This window comes from Prunus persica, chromosome G8 (assembly GCF_000346465.2).
Source record: "Prunus persica cultivar Lovell chromosome G8, Prunus_persica_NCBIv2, whole genome shotgun sequence".
Taxonomy (NCBI): Eukaryota; Viridiplantae; Streptophyta; class Magnoliopsida; order Rosales; family Rosaceae; genus Prunus; species Prunus persica.
In genome coordinates this window covers 19,112,989-19,129,273 of record NC_034016.1, presented here as the reverse complement: position 1 = coordinate 19,129,273, position 16,285 = coordinate 19,112,989, and the positions used below count along the sequence as shown (strand labels likewise).

Genomic DNA, 16,285 nt, shown 5'->3' with positions numbered 1-16,285 from the left:
CAATCATAGCTTAGATTAGACCTAAGAATCTCAAATTACTTTTCTTTTCTGTCTAAATTATTGTTTTGTTTCTTAACGTACTCCCTTGTGCTCAAGACTTTTTCTACAGCACGTGCATCTTAATTTCTTACTTTTATCTAAAATTTACACATAAAACTATGGGGACAAACAACATCAATAAATCGAATTCCATGCACGTGCATGTCTAAGACGGTAAAATTATCTTGAACACAATTGTTACATACAACTCCTTTCACGCATTTAACCCTAATTTACCGTTGCATTTTACAATAATGAAATAATGAAGTTATACACAACAGTTGTATGCAAGAATTTTGACAATATAGCCTAACTCAAAATTGTAAAGTAAATTTAAGTTTTATCCATAAAAAAAACTTTTACTTTTGGAAAAAGCCAAAGCTTTTTGAAAAAAGACAGAATAACCTCTCAACTTTCAAACTAAAAACATGCAAATGTAAAGGATTTCTTAGGAAAGCAACAAATAAATAAGGGCAATTTTGTCCATTTTTGCTTCTTTTAAAAATTTTCTCTCTCCTTTGGGCTTTTCCAAAGTCTCCCAAATTGTAACCTCTGTAATCACAAGGTGTAGTGCGATTGGTAAACTATCACCTCCAATTGATGAGCTACCTGGTGCCTCAATAACAGGGATTTGAAACCCTATAACAGCACTTTGAGGCAAGGGGCTAGCCGAATTCTGAACGGAGATTAATCTCACCCTTTAAGTGTGGGGACACCTCATGATATTTACCACAAAAAATTACAACCTCTATTGACACCTTCCCTATGACACGGTGTATCAAATATGAGTATATGGTCTCTTGTAACAATTTACGCATTCGGTGCGCGTGCATTTTTTAACACATTCCTAAATAACATTGCATATAACTGGTGTAAACAACTGATCTCGTGCTTTCGATCCCTCGAAGACCAGTTGTATATGACAAGAACAACCACCGTTTTATGGTTACACCGAGCGCTTCCACAACAACAACACACGCCTTCCAACTAATTAGGTACCGCCATATTTTAGACGTGACGTTCAACAGAGGAAGCTAACAAATCTGCCTGTGTAGAATCTTCACACCTTCATTGCCTCCTCTGCTTCGCTCTGTCTCTCTCTCTCTCTCTCTCTCTCTCTCCACCAACTCTAGGGTTTCGCAGCGCTAGCCACCAAATCTATTCAATGAACGACAATCAAATTTCACTAGGTGATGAACAGGAGGAAATCCCCGATTCCTTCATCTGCTGCGTTTGTTTGTAAGTATCCCAAATCTATACACTCTCTGAATTCTGAGCAATTTGCTGTGTAAATACAATTGCGTTTGCTTATGCTGATTTCTGTGCAATTTTGTTTTTTGGACGGTGCAGGGATCTTCTTTACAAGCCTATAGTGCTCTGTAAGTCGGCATACTTGGTTGCTTAAATTTCATGGACATGAGTCACCAACAACACACACGAACACCCAAGTCTAGGGCTACTGCAAACTCACACATATCGTATCAAAATAATTTTGATTATTTGATTGTTTTTGTTTATGTATTTTTATTGTGGGTTGCAGCTTGTGGTCACGTTTCGTGTTTCTGGTGTGTGCACAGATCGATGAGCAGTCTAGGCCAATCTCAATGTCCGCTTTGTAGGCATGAGTATAATCATTTTCCAACCATCTGTCAAATGCTTCATTTTTTGCTACTCAAGAAGTACCCTGTTGCCTATAAGAGAAGGGAATTGCAAATTCTTGGTATGCTCTGCTTCATTTTTTAATCCTCTTAAACTTCTTCTTATTATCTTGTTCTATTCTTCTTGGCTTCAATTGTTCTAACTAACGATCATATTTGATTTCACTTAGGTCAGTTTCCATAAAATTCTGATTGCGTTTATTGTTACCTTTGAATGTTGCAGAGGAAGAGAAGAGAAGCGGCTGCTTCTCGCCGCAGTTAGATGCACATGGATGCAACTCACAAGCTAGTCAAGACTTACATATTCAGAATAATGGCACAGCTGGTCCTAAGCAAACCCGTGGTGGAGATTATGAGGGAACTGGGAATGTTACTGATGAAGAAAAGAATTCCCTGTTAAACACGGATAGCGGGAGTGCCGACCGGATTTCAGTTGCTGATGTGATATGTGCCGCATGCAAGCAACTGTCGTTTCATCCTGTGGTTCTTAACTGTGGCCACGGTACGTTGAACACTCAAAGTTATTATATGTTATCAGGTTTCAGTCCTCTGTTCTGAATTGGTATGTGCAGTTATTCTAATATTCATTTTTTTTTAACTGTACAGTATATTGTGAAAGTTGCATTGTTAAACCAGATGAACAGATGCTTAGATGTAACGTTTGTCAAAGTTCTCATCCATCAGGATTTCCAAAAGTTTGTTTGGTGCTTGGACACTTTCTGGAGGAGCAATTTCCAAAAGAATACGCACTTAGAAGAGCTGCTGTACAGCTTAAACAAGCTGATTCCAAGCATGAGAACCCAAATGCCTGTAAGTCCAATAATGCTCAATTCCATTTGATTCTGATGATTAAGTTTATTAGATATAGAATCATGCATCCGTTACGCATGATTCATAGTACTTGTGCGGTTTAATTTTAGTTTAATTTAATATAGCATTTGAAAATAGATGAAGAAGAGTTTATATGCTTTGCCCCTGGTATTCCTTAGGCATCCTAGGCTTAGAGTTGCATCAATAATACTGAGAGCATGTAGTTTATGAATAACCTCTCAAAATCTTATTTGCTACCAGATTGGAAGTATTACATCAATTTACATAGGTTGCTACTTTTCTTGGATGGTTATTTCACTAACAAAGCTAAATTACAAACCTATAAATATGATTAATGGAAGATTTTTGACCTTCACTGCTCAACAAGCAATATACATAAAAGGTTCTCAACTTGTTTAATCAAGGCTTGAAATTATCAAATACCTCAGAAACTAAATTGCTTTTGTCACTTTCGCCTTAGTATCAACCATAGAATGAGACACAAAAATTGTACCTGGGTTTGATGTTGCTGATATATATCTTATGATTGAGCTTATTTGCTATACTGCTGTAGTGCTATGGTGTGAATTGGTCATATCTTACATTTTCCAGTTATATTGTTGGTGTATCATCGCAGGTGCAACAAAAGCTGATACGCAAAGAAAGAAGTTATCACCATGGTCTGACCCAGTTCACATAAGATTTGGTTGTGATTCTTGTGGGGTAAATTTCTAACTCTCCCTTTCCCTGAACATGTATGCTTCGATTTAGTGGCATGACATGTCTGCTCAATACATTTTCAAAACATCTTTTTCGCTTTATTGTTCATGTGTTTGTGGCGATGCAATGTGGACATTTAAACTTTAAACCAATCTTTTGGACGAGATGTTGATACATGCTAAAACTGTTTGGACTAAAATATGTATTAATTCATTTTCTGTTATGTTAAGCGTGTGTAAAGTGGGCATAATATTCTCACTGCAGACCTGCAACTTTGACATTGTGATAATATAAGATCCAATGATCTTATAACATTTCTTGGAAAAAAAAAATCTTATAACATTTCAATTCCCGTGGAAGTACTTAGACATTTTCGTTTATATTTGCTTTACGTTTGCGTAAAATTGGAGGTTGATTAGATCAGTCTTTCTCTTCTGTTTTTCCCCTGCTCATTGTCACCGTATATAAAGTTTACGCAGCTCAGTAACATCTTGGTTTTTGTCTGCAGATGTTTCCCATCCTTGGGGATAGATACAATTGCTTAGATTGTTTCGAGAAAAAAGGATTCGACCTTTGCAGCCATTGTTATAACACCAATTCTAAGCTTCCAGGTCGATTTAATCAGCAGCATACACCGGAACATAGGTTTAAGCTTGTACGCAAGGACTCGATTCGTAATCAGTTAAAGCTAGTGATCGGAGACATAGATGATATTTCTCTTGCTCTCATTATCGCTAGTATTAGTTCAGAAGGAACCATTTCTCCTGATGCTCAGGAAAATGCCGAGAATAGATCAGCTGTCCATGCTCCCTCCACTAGTAGTGGAGACGAACAAGATGAGTCTTTAACCTCAGATTGAGAAATGATTAAAACCCAGCAAAACCGCAGCTTAGTAGTTACGTATTTAAATGTAGGGTTTTGGAATACAGTAGTGTTTGTTGAAAATGCTGTGCTTCCCCAGTGTTAATAAATTTCTGTTTAGGGTTCATATCAAGAAGCATGATTGTACAGTTTTAGAACTTCGGTTGGTCTATACAACATTCAGTCATATGTATGGCATTTAGAAAATGTATTTCTTGTAAGTGTATGTAAATTTATGCAAATAGATGAAATTTGTAGTTGTAGTCCAACAAAAACGACAGTAATTGGTTTCAAAATTCTGTATTATTGGGGAAGGGATTCGAACACACAACATCGCGGCCGACTCTTCGGACAAATTTAGTTAGTTTTCAAGGGTAACGGTTTTTTTTTAATGAGCTGGGGGGTAAGAACCCCAAACAAACACCACAACTACTTAACACAAACTAAACGAGGTCGAGTCAATCCGAACTAATCATCCATTAGGATAAATTACAACATAATTTTTTTTTAAATGCACTAGAAGAGAAGGCCATAAGTTGAATGAGTGGCTACAGGTCGGGCCACACATCTACCGACGGAGCCCGTTGAAATTACGTGTCAGTGACAGAAATAAGGGACCCGTGAGAAGGAAGAGCCACCTGCCCTCTGATTGGCTGGGAGGGTCACTGTAGTTGCTGAGTGTCAGTGCGTGATTGCTCCTCCGACTGTCACCACCAGCCTCCTCGGAAACCGCGGTTTACGCAAGCTGTGATATTACGCGATATTTTATTTTATCTTTTCTGGGTTACATATCATGCGATATTTTACACCCGTGATGAATGAAAGGCAAAATGGGCACCTGAAGAGAGAGAGAAGCGGGAGGACGTGAAAAAACGATTGAAAATAGTTTTGGAGATGTGAGTGAGAGAGGGAGTGATGATTGGGTAGAGCAGTCTACACGTTGGCCACCTGTACGGCAGTTGGCCCCCCTAGGGAAAGAATAACAGAGCCCGGTGGAAAAAAGGTTAAAAATCAGAGGGAACGGACGCAGTGAAATTTGTGTCATCAATGGACTATTCTGGTTTGGGGTTTTTAGGAGATTCCCCTTGGAAGTTTGAACAATACTAGTTTAAAGGGTCTTGGGGAACAAGTAAATTCCATTAGCTTCCACGTGTGCTACTTAGGGGAATGCTTAGGGTCGATAACCGGCGTTGGAGCATCACTTAGTTTTAACCGTTGATGTATGTGAGAGCAATTGTTGGATTCACATGCATTTACGATTAGAAGTGACTCACAAATGTCACATAACAAGTCTCATATAACATTGTCTAATAGAGTGTTTGATTTTCATTTTTTCTCTCACCATGAACTTAACAACTTTCATACCTAGTGTTTGGTTGGTCTTTGAAATTACCTTAAAATATGGCATTCATTGGATTTTCAAGTTGAAAAAAATACAAATAAAATTTACAACTTTTCATACTTTACCCTCCGACTCTTTCCACATTTTGTTTTGTTATCTTAGTTCAAATTTCAAGAGCTTTGCTTCTGTAGCTCCAATATATATGTAAACGACTGTACATCGTTGCTATGTAAAGAATTCACATACATTAACGATCGACAATCATTTATATATAAGCAAATAACAACCAAAATTTGTGTGGATAAAAGTAAGAAGTATGTTCAATATGAAAGTGTTGGTGGGTGGGGTCTTTCAATAATTTGATTCTGCATTAGCTTCTCTTCTTAATTTTTTTTTTTAAAATTAAAAAAAAGTAAGTCAAAAAAATAAATTGGCATTTGATTGTGAGGTGGACCGGTAGCTGCATTCTGATTGCACCAATGAGATGACAGAGTTTTGGCGGGAATTTTGGGAGGAAATAAAAAGATTCCATTACGATGCCGGTACTACCATTTTAAGGAATTAAATTGAGGTTGATGGCATTGGTGTTTGCGCTTAAACACACAAATTTTTGTACTAAAAACTAAAAAGCCATAAATTCGGGGGAAAAGTTTAATTTATTAATCCAAAATAAAACCATAAAGCCAATGCCAAATCAACATCATCATGTTAAAGAGTTTTTTGAGCATTTCAAGAAACTCTCAGAAGTGAAAGTTTGTAATGATTTTGTTTTTTGTTTTATTTTTTTGGGTAATGATTTTGTTTTAGGTTGGGGAAACAAACCAACCTCTTTCAAATTCACACATCAAATCTGCCTTAATCTCAGATTGAAATTTGTCTAACCCCCTAAACAAAATATTAATTTTCAAAAATCGAAGTTTTGACATGCTTAAGAATTTTTTTAAAAAATCTAAATTGGAATTTAAATCGAGTAGATAGGTAGGCATAAATTATTAGTACGCATCACCAACCTTTACCTACCCTTCTCTCTAAACAACATTTCTTCAAAATTTGATATTCTAATTTGTACGAACAAAGAAAATGATTGAATTTTTTTTTTTTCAGTTTCTTAATTAGATATTTATAAGAGTATTTTGATACAAGCGATATTTTCTCACATATATTGACAAAGTGTCATAAAAATTCGAATCGTAAACTATTGATCAAAGCCATTTTCAACGAGTTATCCACTTTTAAAATGAAATAATACAAAAATACTTTTGCTTAGTGGGATGTTAAACTTTCAACTAATTACTGTTTACTTGATTAATGCAATGCGATGAGTCATGGTCTTAAATGCCAAAATGCTGTATGGCATAGAATTTTCTCCGCCATCTATTTGACTTTGTATGTCTTGGTTTTGGTGTATAATTACTTTCCATATTGCTTTCACAATTTTTTTTTTTTTTGAACTTACAAAACTGGCTTGCAAGGATGGTGTTCACACTCTCATGTAGCCCTGGCTTATACCAGATTGTTACGAGTTCATGAGTAGATCTTGCCCTTATAAATTCGGTTTATTAAAAAAAAACGAGTCTCATAATTTATAAACCATTTTAATTAGACTAGTTTTCGAACATAGGATATTGAATCCTAACAAATTTCTGGTTAATGTAATTTGCGAGTGGCTTGGAGTTTCATAGTCAACAAAGCATATTGATGTAATCCTAAACTCCCATCTCCATTAATTAAGCAGGAGGAAATTCCTTCAGTACTGCTTCCATAATTGAAGACTTGAGAGACTTTAAAGGCTTTGTACAATTTAGTCCAATTCAAAGTGGAAGACTTTGAATTAGTTTTCACTTGAATAAGTTGTCTCCTTGAATTAGTAACATTTATTTTTCTTATCGAATATAAGGAAATTTTAGTTGGATTAAACAATAATTGAACTTCAGCTTATGAAAATATATAGAATAGAGAAAAAAAAGAGAGAGGAAAATATAGGTTTCAAATACTCACCCTAATTACCTCCTTATTTTTTTTATAATATTCAATTGAAATTTTTTTTATATTCTATCGACCCTTTTAATAAAAAAGATCCTCAAAAAATTAAAAACAAAAACAAAGAGATTTAATATCCCCTTAAAAACCCATAATTTTCTATATGAAATTAATGACAAAAATTTAGTACTCAATAGTATAGTACCTTTTTGATACTCAATAAAATTGCATGCAAATCCATAACAATTGGTTTTTTTAGGGTTTTAGGGTTTAGGGTTTTTTTTGTTAGTGAAAAAGCTAAAATCTTTATATGAAATTTTATTAAGATAATATTTTTGTTTTTAATTAATAAACTTATCATAAAAAATTTCTTTTTATATAAAAGATAAAAAAGAAAATAGAGAAAATAGAAATGGGTCCACAAAAAATAATTTAAGAGGGAAGGGTGAAAATACGACGAGAATATAGATATAAAGTACCACTGTTCCCTAAACCCCAACCCTAACTTTTTCTTCCCTCTTTCCCTCTCATTTCAGTCTTCTCCCCCCAAAACCTTCTCACTCTCTCTCTCTCTCTCTCTCTCTCTCTCTCTAGTCATCACCTCAGCTTACAAAATTGGTCCCTCCCTCTCTCTCTCTCTCTCTCTCTCTCTCTCTCTCTCTCCTACGCTTCTCTTTCGTCACCGCTTTCACAGTCGCTCTCATTCAATCCAACCTTAAAACCCAACAACAACAAAAACAGAGGAAGAAAGAAAATTGACTGAGAGATAGATGCCCTAGGCCGAGAGAGATGGGGAAGTACATGAAGAAGTCTAAAATCTCAGGTGACGTTGCCGTGATGGAGGTTTCCGTTTCACCGCAGTCCTCTCTCGGCGTTCGAACCAGAGCCAAAACCCTAGCCCTCCAAAAACTTCAGCAACAACAGAAGCAAGAGAACCAGAACCAATCGCCCTCTGTGGAACCTGACCCAGATACCTCCTCCTTGTACTATCTCCAGCTCAGGAGTCGCCGTCTCGAGAAACCCCCATTGCGAAACGACGTCGCCAAGAAGCAGAGCCAGAGCGAAGCTGAGCCCTTGGAGAAGCCCAGAGGGTGTTGTGGAGAAAGCCGAAGAAGGGCCATGGATTCGAGGCCCAATTCGAGGTTGAGTGTGGGCTCGTCGTTGGACTCTGGCTGGGCTGAGTCCGTTGAGAGAAAGGAGGAGGAGGGGGAAGGGTGTTTTGGTAATTTTGGAAATGAAGCCGAGTATGGTAGCGATTTGGGCGTTGAGGCGTCATTTGGGGAAAACAACTTGGAGTTTGAAGCCAGAGACAGGTATATTTTGCTTCTTTGTGTGTTATTTCAAGTGGGTTGAAATGAGGTTTGTTTTTTCATTTTTGAAGAATGGCTCTGTTGTTTTCACTGTCTCCTTTTGCCTCTTGTTTATGAAATATGATTTTCTGCAATTGTTAGTGATGGTGGGGTTAACTGTGTCAGCATTTCTTGAAATTGAAAAGAAAAGTTTGTGTCAATATAATATTTTTTGGTTACTTTTTGTGTCTACTTTTATTGGGTTTTATTTTTATAATAAATTTCAAGAAAAAAAATACGAAAGAAAAGATATGGGCTTTCTTTTCATACATGAAAATGTGAATTTCCCTTGACCTCTTCCCTCTCATGAAACGGGTTGTGTTTTTTGACACCTTGTGGTATACCCTTGAAACGTTTTTGCTTTGGCTTTTGAGTCACACAGTCAGAGTCATTTGCTTTTCGTGGTTTGTATTTTTCGGTGGTTGTTTTATGTGTTGTCATTTCCCTTATCTTCGTAAGCTAGACTACCAGGCTGCTGCAAGAACATAAGAAGATGGGATATTTACATTGTCATCTGATTTTTGTGTTTTCTGTGTGTTTTTCGAGGTACTAGACCACCACAAACATATATAAATTGAACTCGGCCATTGGGGTGTCCTACTATTTGATTGATTTCTGTGTTTTCACCTTCATTTGATGCATTAATGCTATCATAAAAAGGCTAGTGATGTTTGTGACACGTGAGGTGCTTCAATGAATTATTCAAAAAGGCTACTTTTCCATATTAATTGCAAATTAATATTTGTGCATTATCTATGTAGAGTTAGTATCAAAGTCGAATTTTGGTCATTGTTAGAGGCCATTGTCAATTTAGTTTAGGCCCTCAATGATCTCCTGCAAAGTTGCTTATCAACGTGGTAATTAACTAGAAACATTGTTTGCATCTGTTAGTACTAGTACGAGAAGAGGGACAAATTATTAGTTGGTATTCGGGGTAAAAATCCATTTTCTCCAGCTTGGTTATTTCTCTTTTAATTTGGAAAATAGCATATCTAAAAAGCGGGCGTGCCCATAATGATGAAGTAAGGAAAAAATAAAATTATCTTTTGCAGTACTGACAGCAATAGCTCTTCCGCTTCATTTGTGTTAGCAATAACATATCATTTTCATGGGGCCTAGTTTCAGTGATTTATGTTGGGCGCTCAGTTTTGGGGTTTAGTAGTAGATGACAAAAAGTTGCAGATCTCATGCTTTTTCTGTATTGCATACACTGCCAAACTGGAGCTTGTTTTATTCAATGCACTTATTTTTTTTTCTTCTCTTTTTGATACTATTTAAGTTGTCATGCTTGTAAGTGTGCGAATAATATTTTTGTCAAGGACACAAAACACAAATAAGTAAATTTAGGTTTTAGTCATAAAAAAACTTTCACTTTTGAAAAAAGCCAAAGCTTTTTAAAAAAAGACAGAAAAACCTCTCAACTTTCAAATCAAAGACATGCAAATGTAAAGGATTCTTAAGAAAATCCAAAAATAAATAAGGGCAATTTTGTCCATTTTGGCTTCTTTTAAAAAATTTCTCTCTCCTTTGGCCTTTTCCAAAGTCTCCCAAAGAAATATACTTTCTGAAGGATGGAGGAGGGCTGGGGTTAATATTAGCTTTGTCGGGAGTGCAGTCTAATGCTGGCATAAGATTTTACATGAAGGGTGTTTGTATGTGTGAATAATGTTTAGATGCAAGGCTGCAGAGTTATTATTGATTTTTGTCGTGTTTCTGTACAGGAGCACCAGAGAAAGCACACCATGCAGCTTCATAAGGGAGTCAAACACTATTGGAACCCCCGGTTCCACCACAAGGCGGACAAGTTCTGTTGCAACTCACCGGAGGGTTAGAAATGATATGCAAAGAAATATCCCAACGACACTTGAGATGGAGGAGTTCTTTGCCCAACACGAGCAGGAGCAACAGAGAATTTTCCTTGAGAAGTATGTGACTTAAACTGCAGCACTAACTTTAACTGATTTTGATTTATGTTTTATTCTGTAGTGCAGATAGATTAGCAATGGTGGGGGCTACATGCACCCACGAATACCGTGAAATCCTCTTATTTGTTTGTTGGATTTTCACAGATACAACTTTGACATCACCAGTGATTTGCCCCTTCCCGGAAGATATGAATGGGAGCAAGTGATTCCCTAAGCAGAGCCTCTATCATTCAGGTTCTGATACCGTGTCTTTCAGTTGTTTTCTTGTTGAGCATTCGAAGGAAGCACTGGGAATGAACGGGTGCAGCATCCTAAATAACCTTTTAAGCCCCATATCAAGGGAACTGATATGACGGTCATTTGATGATTAATAACAGAGCTATGAAAGTAGCCCGTAGAGTATAAAACCACATTCGTAGATCAAGAATGAAGGGATCGTTTGATAAGAGATTGGGGAAAAGAGTGGATGGTCTTTCGCATGAATGGTTTATGTGACTTCTGACTCTGTCGGTGTCATTTTTAATGGGGGGGTATATCAAATTGCTAGATTTTCACCTTTTCTTCGCTGAAATTAACCTTTGTCTATATTTAGGTAGGGATGACCCAATGAGCGCATGTGCTCTTTGGAAATAAATTTAACTCATTTCTTTCTGGCATTCTATTGATGACTAAATTAAATTGATCATAACCCTGCACTTTTGGTATGGCCCTTGATGTTGATGTTTCCATCCAAGTATGTGAATGAATCTTATGTGACATAGCTTTCTGATTTGGTTGTTTCCTTGTTAGATATGTAAGATTGCTTTCTGCTATTGCTTATTTTAACTTCTTGTATGGAGTGATACATGGAGCCAATTGGATTGGTTGGTTAAATTCAAACTAAGAATTTTTAATTGGTTCTCTTCTTTCTCTAATCTACAGAAAACAAATCATGCATCCCTTGGTATTCAGTTTGTTAAATCAACCATTTTCTCCCTTCTAAATTTGTGGTGCCAAAGCTGACCCAGCTAAACAGTATGTCAATCAAGTGGGCATTTACTGAACTGAGCATGCATGAAACCATGAATGTGTATACTATAGAGAGTTGTGGGGATTGAGTTTTATTGAATTTTATTTATTTCTTCTTAAGTTCACATGGGGACATGGTACGGTTCTGCAGTGAATTCATCACAAGTAGAAGATTTTGTGATTTTGTGATTTTGTGAGGTTTTTGGCTGTTGCTATCGAGTCCAAATGGATGTGTGGTTTTTCGATTTTGCACCACTTCGTTTTGTACTTGAAAGAATATATGCCTCGGTGTTGCCACTTGCCAGTGAATTTGGCTGTATAGTAAAAGCTTGAAATCCACTTGCAAGGGTAGCCAAGTAGTGAAAGAGAAAAAGGTGAACTCAACAAGAATAATGCAGAGTCCTTAATAGCCATTCGATCAATTACAAAGTTATTATGGACAATTGGATTGAACCCTCTCATTATAGAAGCTCCCGAAGGATCTCTTTTTTTTATGGGACGAACCCGGAAGATCTATAGATGAATAATATCAAATCCGACCCAAGCCAGCCCAGGTTGAGGCTCAATGCCATTTCAAACATTATATATCCTCATCAGATCCAAAAAGAACATTACCTCTCTGACGTATCTTCAGAAGGTCTCCACAATTCTTAAAGGAATCAACCATTGGAAAGTCAAACAAAGACTCTGATGATTTTGCATGTAGTACATAAAACTATGTTGAGGATTAGTTTCTAAACTCAGCCATTGGATCACTTGTATGTGAATTATCTAACCCATTACTAATGGATGACTGAGATTAGAAATCTTTAACCAATCTCAACATAAAATCCTTACTGGGGAAGCTCTAATATGAAAGCCGTTAAGAAACTACTATTTCGTCTGCACAGTTAAAAAAAGAAAAAGAAAAAGAATGCATAAACGATTCTACATTTTTCCAATACGTTTCTGTTCAGTGGATCAGTCAGTCGACTAGCCAATACATTCCTACTCCTAAAAAGAAATGCATAAAGCTATGGAGTTGGAAGGGCTAAGCTTGCTCCCTGCTTTGCCTCTGACATTTCAACTTCATGTACAATGGAATTTGTAGACTTCTCATTCTCCACTGCCATTTCTTTCAGCCTTGCTAGTTGTATGGCACGCAGCTCGTATCTGATAATCAAATCAGGAAACCACGTTTAATGAGTGCGCATATTAAAATGATAACCAAGTTGCTAACAACGATAATTAAAAGAAAAGAAAAAAGTCCATACCAAAGTTAGTTGTATGAGTAAGCAACTTTCATTATTCCAAAGCAGTCTTCTTATCACGTTAATTCTTGAATGAATTTTTTGTTAAGGAACAAACTCAGTCATGAATGTTTGTTGGGATAACTCCTTATCATGCTGGCCAATATGAAGATACTAAACATTATCTAAAGGAACTTGTTCAAAAGAAGAACGACACATGTTTGGAGAAATTTAGTCATGGACTCTTATGCATCTCTATTTCTAGCTTGCATCCGTAAATTGATGTTCTCTATCTTTCAAAAAGAAGACAGGAACATATTATGCTTTTTAAATTACCCTTTACACACACATCATCCTGTTGTCAACAAAAAACTTCCAAGATAGTCAAGATCCATTATAAGCCTCACGTTGTCAGACTAAATCATGAGCTTGGTGCTATCTGATTCCCAACAAAGCAAATTTTGATACGTCAACTCAGTTTGCTTTCCTTTAGAAGATTCAAATGGTGGAGGTGCACAGCCTATGTGATTGACTAAGCCAATGCCAACTGGATGTAGAGTTTTCAATAGTGTTGAGATTAGTGGATAACATATGCTTGATTAATTTTCTGGCCTTATGATAGGAAGAGGATAAGAGTCTAGAGCTCCATCAGGAGCAATCTGTAGGTGACCAAACACTCGTGTACAAATCAGATAGAAATTCATCACCTAGCCTCCTGCCCTGTCACTCATACAGAATACTATCTGACAGTAAACCATTTAGAAGAATACTCCTAAATCCTCTCAACAACTAATCAATCATTCAGAACCATGCTCTTATTAAATAACGCTGATGCAAAATACTTGAAAATCCGAAACATATAAAATACTTACTCAGCCACTTGTTTCTTTACAAGCAGAAAGTATATTCTCCAAAATTGATGCTCCTTCAAGTATCCCGGGCATAGTTTATATCTCAGATGGGAAAGTTCCTGAAAAACAAGAAAGATCCACAATTATGCTCGTAAAGGGTTGTATGATGCAGCTGGTGCCTGGAAAATCCCATTTTTAGTGTCTAATTCAATTTCCTGAGCTCCTGAGACTAAAACCAGTCCTTTTCGTACTAAAAACTTAATAAAATCAAAGGCACCAACCAATTAGAAAGTAATTTCAAATTGCTAGTTGCTAGAGAAAATTCCTCTAAGGCCAGGGAGCAGGATTCTGTAAGGGTAATTGTTGATATACAAAGTTACATGTTAAACCAACTTTAGAGCTATGAATTTGACATCAAATACAAGAATCTATAAAGACAAACAAGAAGCTAGAATTCAACCTTCACTTTTGAGAGCACAAGAGTGGCATGTTTTTCCTGCCATTCAGATAGATCTTTTTGAGTGTTGCTCGAAGTTGTCGGAGAATTTTCAGCTCCCTCATCATCTGCACAGTAATCAATTCAATGCACAACATTTAATTCCATCAACAAGAAAAGAAAGAACCCATTACAGTCCATATATGCACACTGATGAACACATTCAAATGTATGCAGAGAAACCCAAGTTAAGAGTTTTATTATTTACCCAAAACCAAATGAACCCAAAAAAACCCAATATCAAATTTAACCGAAACAAGCAAAAAATTCATAAAGCTCTTCCCCTTCACATACCTGGGAGAGGGAAATTCTTGAAAGTGTCTAAAGTGAAAGACTTGACATGGTCGATCAGTTCCTCTGTGACTCCCAGTTGCTCTTCTTCTTCACTTCGGGGCAGGAGAGTTTGCTCAGAGGGATCTGGGTTTTTGGTTTTTTCACTCTTCCTTAAGAGGCTGCGTCGGAACCACGAAGACAAATCCATTGGCGACTGAGTGCATGGTGAAAACAGAGATATGAACAACTGAGCATTGTTGTTGCGGTTCGTCCGATCTGCTGCTTTCTGCCTTATCGTAACAAGTTACAACTTGCTGCGGGCTGGCTAATGGTCATATGGGCTTGAATTGATTGAGACTATTAACGGGCTCTTAAAATAGAGATAAACAAGGATGGGCTTCTTCTTTGCATTTTAGGCCCTTTTCAAAATAAACTCTATCGTGTATATTTTTTGGATCAACTACATAAAACTTTGGGTCGTTACAAAGTCATACATGAACTTTGAAGATCCTACAATCTGATACTCAAACTTACGAAAACTCAATAAATGAGATCTTCCGTTACACAAACCGTTAATAGGTATGTTAAATTCTAACGTGGCAAACATGAGCCCTATTTTTTGCGTTGATGTGACAAACACAAGTTCCATTTCGTCAATTTTCTTTAATGGTTTCTAAATATAACTGTTCAACAAGTGCTCGAACTCTAACGGGTAGATAAAATTCTAACAATGTTAATAAATAAGCTTTAAAAGGTAAACGAAATTTGGCTACTTTTCATAATTTTTCTTTAAATTATGGTGATGATGAGTTATGATTGATTTCGGGGTTGAGTTTGGATGGATCTACTCAAACAATGAACAACGAGTTGTGATTATTAGGTCAATCAAATTGAGATTTGAATCGAAAGGTTGGTATGAACTCCCAATCTAAACTTATCTTGATGTCGATCGGGATCGATTGAAAATTGTTGAGACTCAAGCTCAAGATGAACTCTATTTTATCAAAAGGTGTAGCCCCGTCCAAGTCTCAACCCGCCCAAGGTGCACTAGTTAAAAAACGTGGTCCCCAATAATTGAGAGATGGTGGGAAGCATCGAAAATTGATAGAGCTTGGGATGCAACATCTGAATTATTTTTTTATGATCAAACAAAAAATCAATAATTCAAAGAGGTTAGTGTCATGTCTCAGTGGTGTCCAATTCAGTGAAAGGTGCATGTCCTTTATAAGTATCTACACTATTGTTTAAGAGAAGAGATTTTGCTAACTTTCGTTCACAATACTTATTTATGGTTATTTATACCTGCATTGCTTTTGATAAAAGAAAAAGAAAGACGTCTAAGGGGTCTAATCCAGTGGCGAATTCAGGATTGTTAACTCATAAGGTCACAGTGTAAAGGTTATGAACTTTTTTTAAAATGAAAATAACACTGAAAAATACAAAAATAGTATTTCATTCATAATTCATTGAAAAAAAAAAAAGGTTTGATAGCTATTCGATAAATTGTACATAGATAGGGTTCTCAAAGTTAAAAATTACTAAAAAAATTAAAAAGAAAAAGAACCCACCCCACCCAAATCCACTCTTCCCCAACCATCCCCAGAACGCAACCCCTCACTTTTCCTCACCCAGCATAGATCCTCAATGATGGCCTCACAAAGAGGCTGAATTCTAAAAGATTTTGGTCCATTAGATCCCAACAAAAACCCTTATCCTTCTATGAACTTTCGTCGAGCAGTTGGTG

At 36.5% G+C, this 16,285-nt stretch overlaps 3 protein-coding genes across 6 annotated transcripts; 2 read left to right on the top strand and 1 right to left on the bottom strand.

The window, feature by feature from the left end:
• On the top strand, positions 922 to 4,363 carry LOC18768771 (E3 ubiquitin-protein ligase PRT1). Of its 2 annotated transcripts, none has more exons than XM_007201426.2 (7): positions 922 to 1,278; positions 1,390 to 1,418; positions 1,580 to 1,759; positions 1,921 to 2,199; positions 2,304 to 2,507; positions 3,145 to 3,230; positions 3,736 to 4,363. In XM_007201426.2, the coding sequence occupies exons 1-7, from the start codon at positions 1,205 to 1,207 to the stop codon at positions 4,084 to 4,086; spliced, it is 1,203 nt and encodes a 400-aa protein (XP_007201488.2). In that variant the 5' UTR covers positions 922 to 1,204; the 3' UTR covers positions 4,087 to 4,363. The 2 variants fall into 2 exon arrangements, with proteins under 2 accessions (XP_007201488.2, XP_020425297.1); XM_020569708.1 differs by having other exon boundaries at positions 1,217 to 1,278; positions 1,617 to 1,759.
• On the top strand, positions 7,799 to 11,453 carry LOC18767334 (cyclin-dependent kinase inhibitor 3). 2 transcript variants are annotated; one of them, XM_020553880.1, is made up of 3 exons: positions 7,799 to 8,723; positions 10,490 to 10,684; positions 10,829 to 11,453. In XM_020553880.1, exons 1-3 carry the CDS (start codon positions 8,200 to 8,202, stop codon positions 10,896 to 10,898), a joined length of 789 nt encoding a protein of 262 aa, XP_020409469.1. In that variant the 5' UTR covers positions 7,799 to 8,199; the 3' UTR covers positions 10,899 to 11,453. The 2 variants fall into 2 exon arrangements, with proteins under 2 accessions (XP_020409469.1, XP_007199362.1); XM_007199300.2 differs by having other exon boundaries at positions 10,481 to 10,684.
• LOC18767700 lies at positions 12,512 to 14,814 on the bottom strand. 2 transcript variants are annotated; one of them, XR_002272775.1, is made up of 5 exons: positions 14,563 to 14,814; positions 14,233 to 14,336; positions 13,794 to 13,891; positions 12,946 to 13,077; positions 12,512 to 12,844 (listed from the first exon to the last, which is right to left on the bottom strand). XR_002272775.1 is itself a non-coding variant. In XM_020569594.1 (4 exons), exons 1-4 carry the CDS (start codon positions 14,747 to 14,749, stop codon positions 12,706 to 12,708), a joined length of 528 nt encoding a protein of 175 aa, XP_020425183.1. In that variant the 5' UTR covers positions 14,750 to 14,812; the 3' UTR covers positions 12,512 to 12,705. The 2 variants fall into 2 exon arrangements, 1 of the variants encoding a protein (XP_020425183.1); XM_020569594.1 differs by lacking the exon at positions 12,946 to 13,077 and having other exon boundaries at positions 14,563 to 14,812.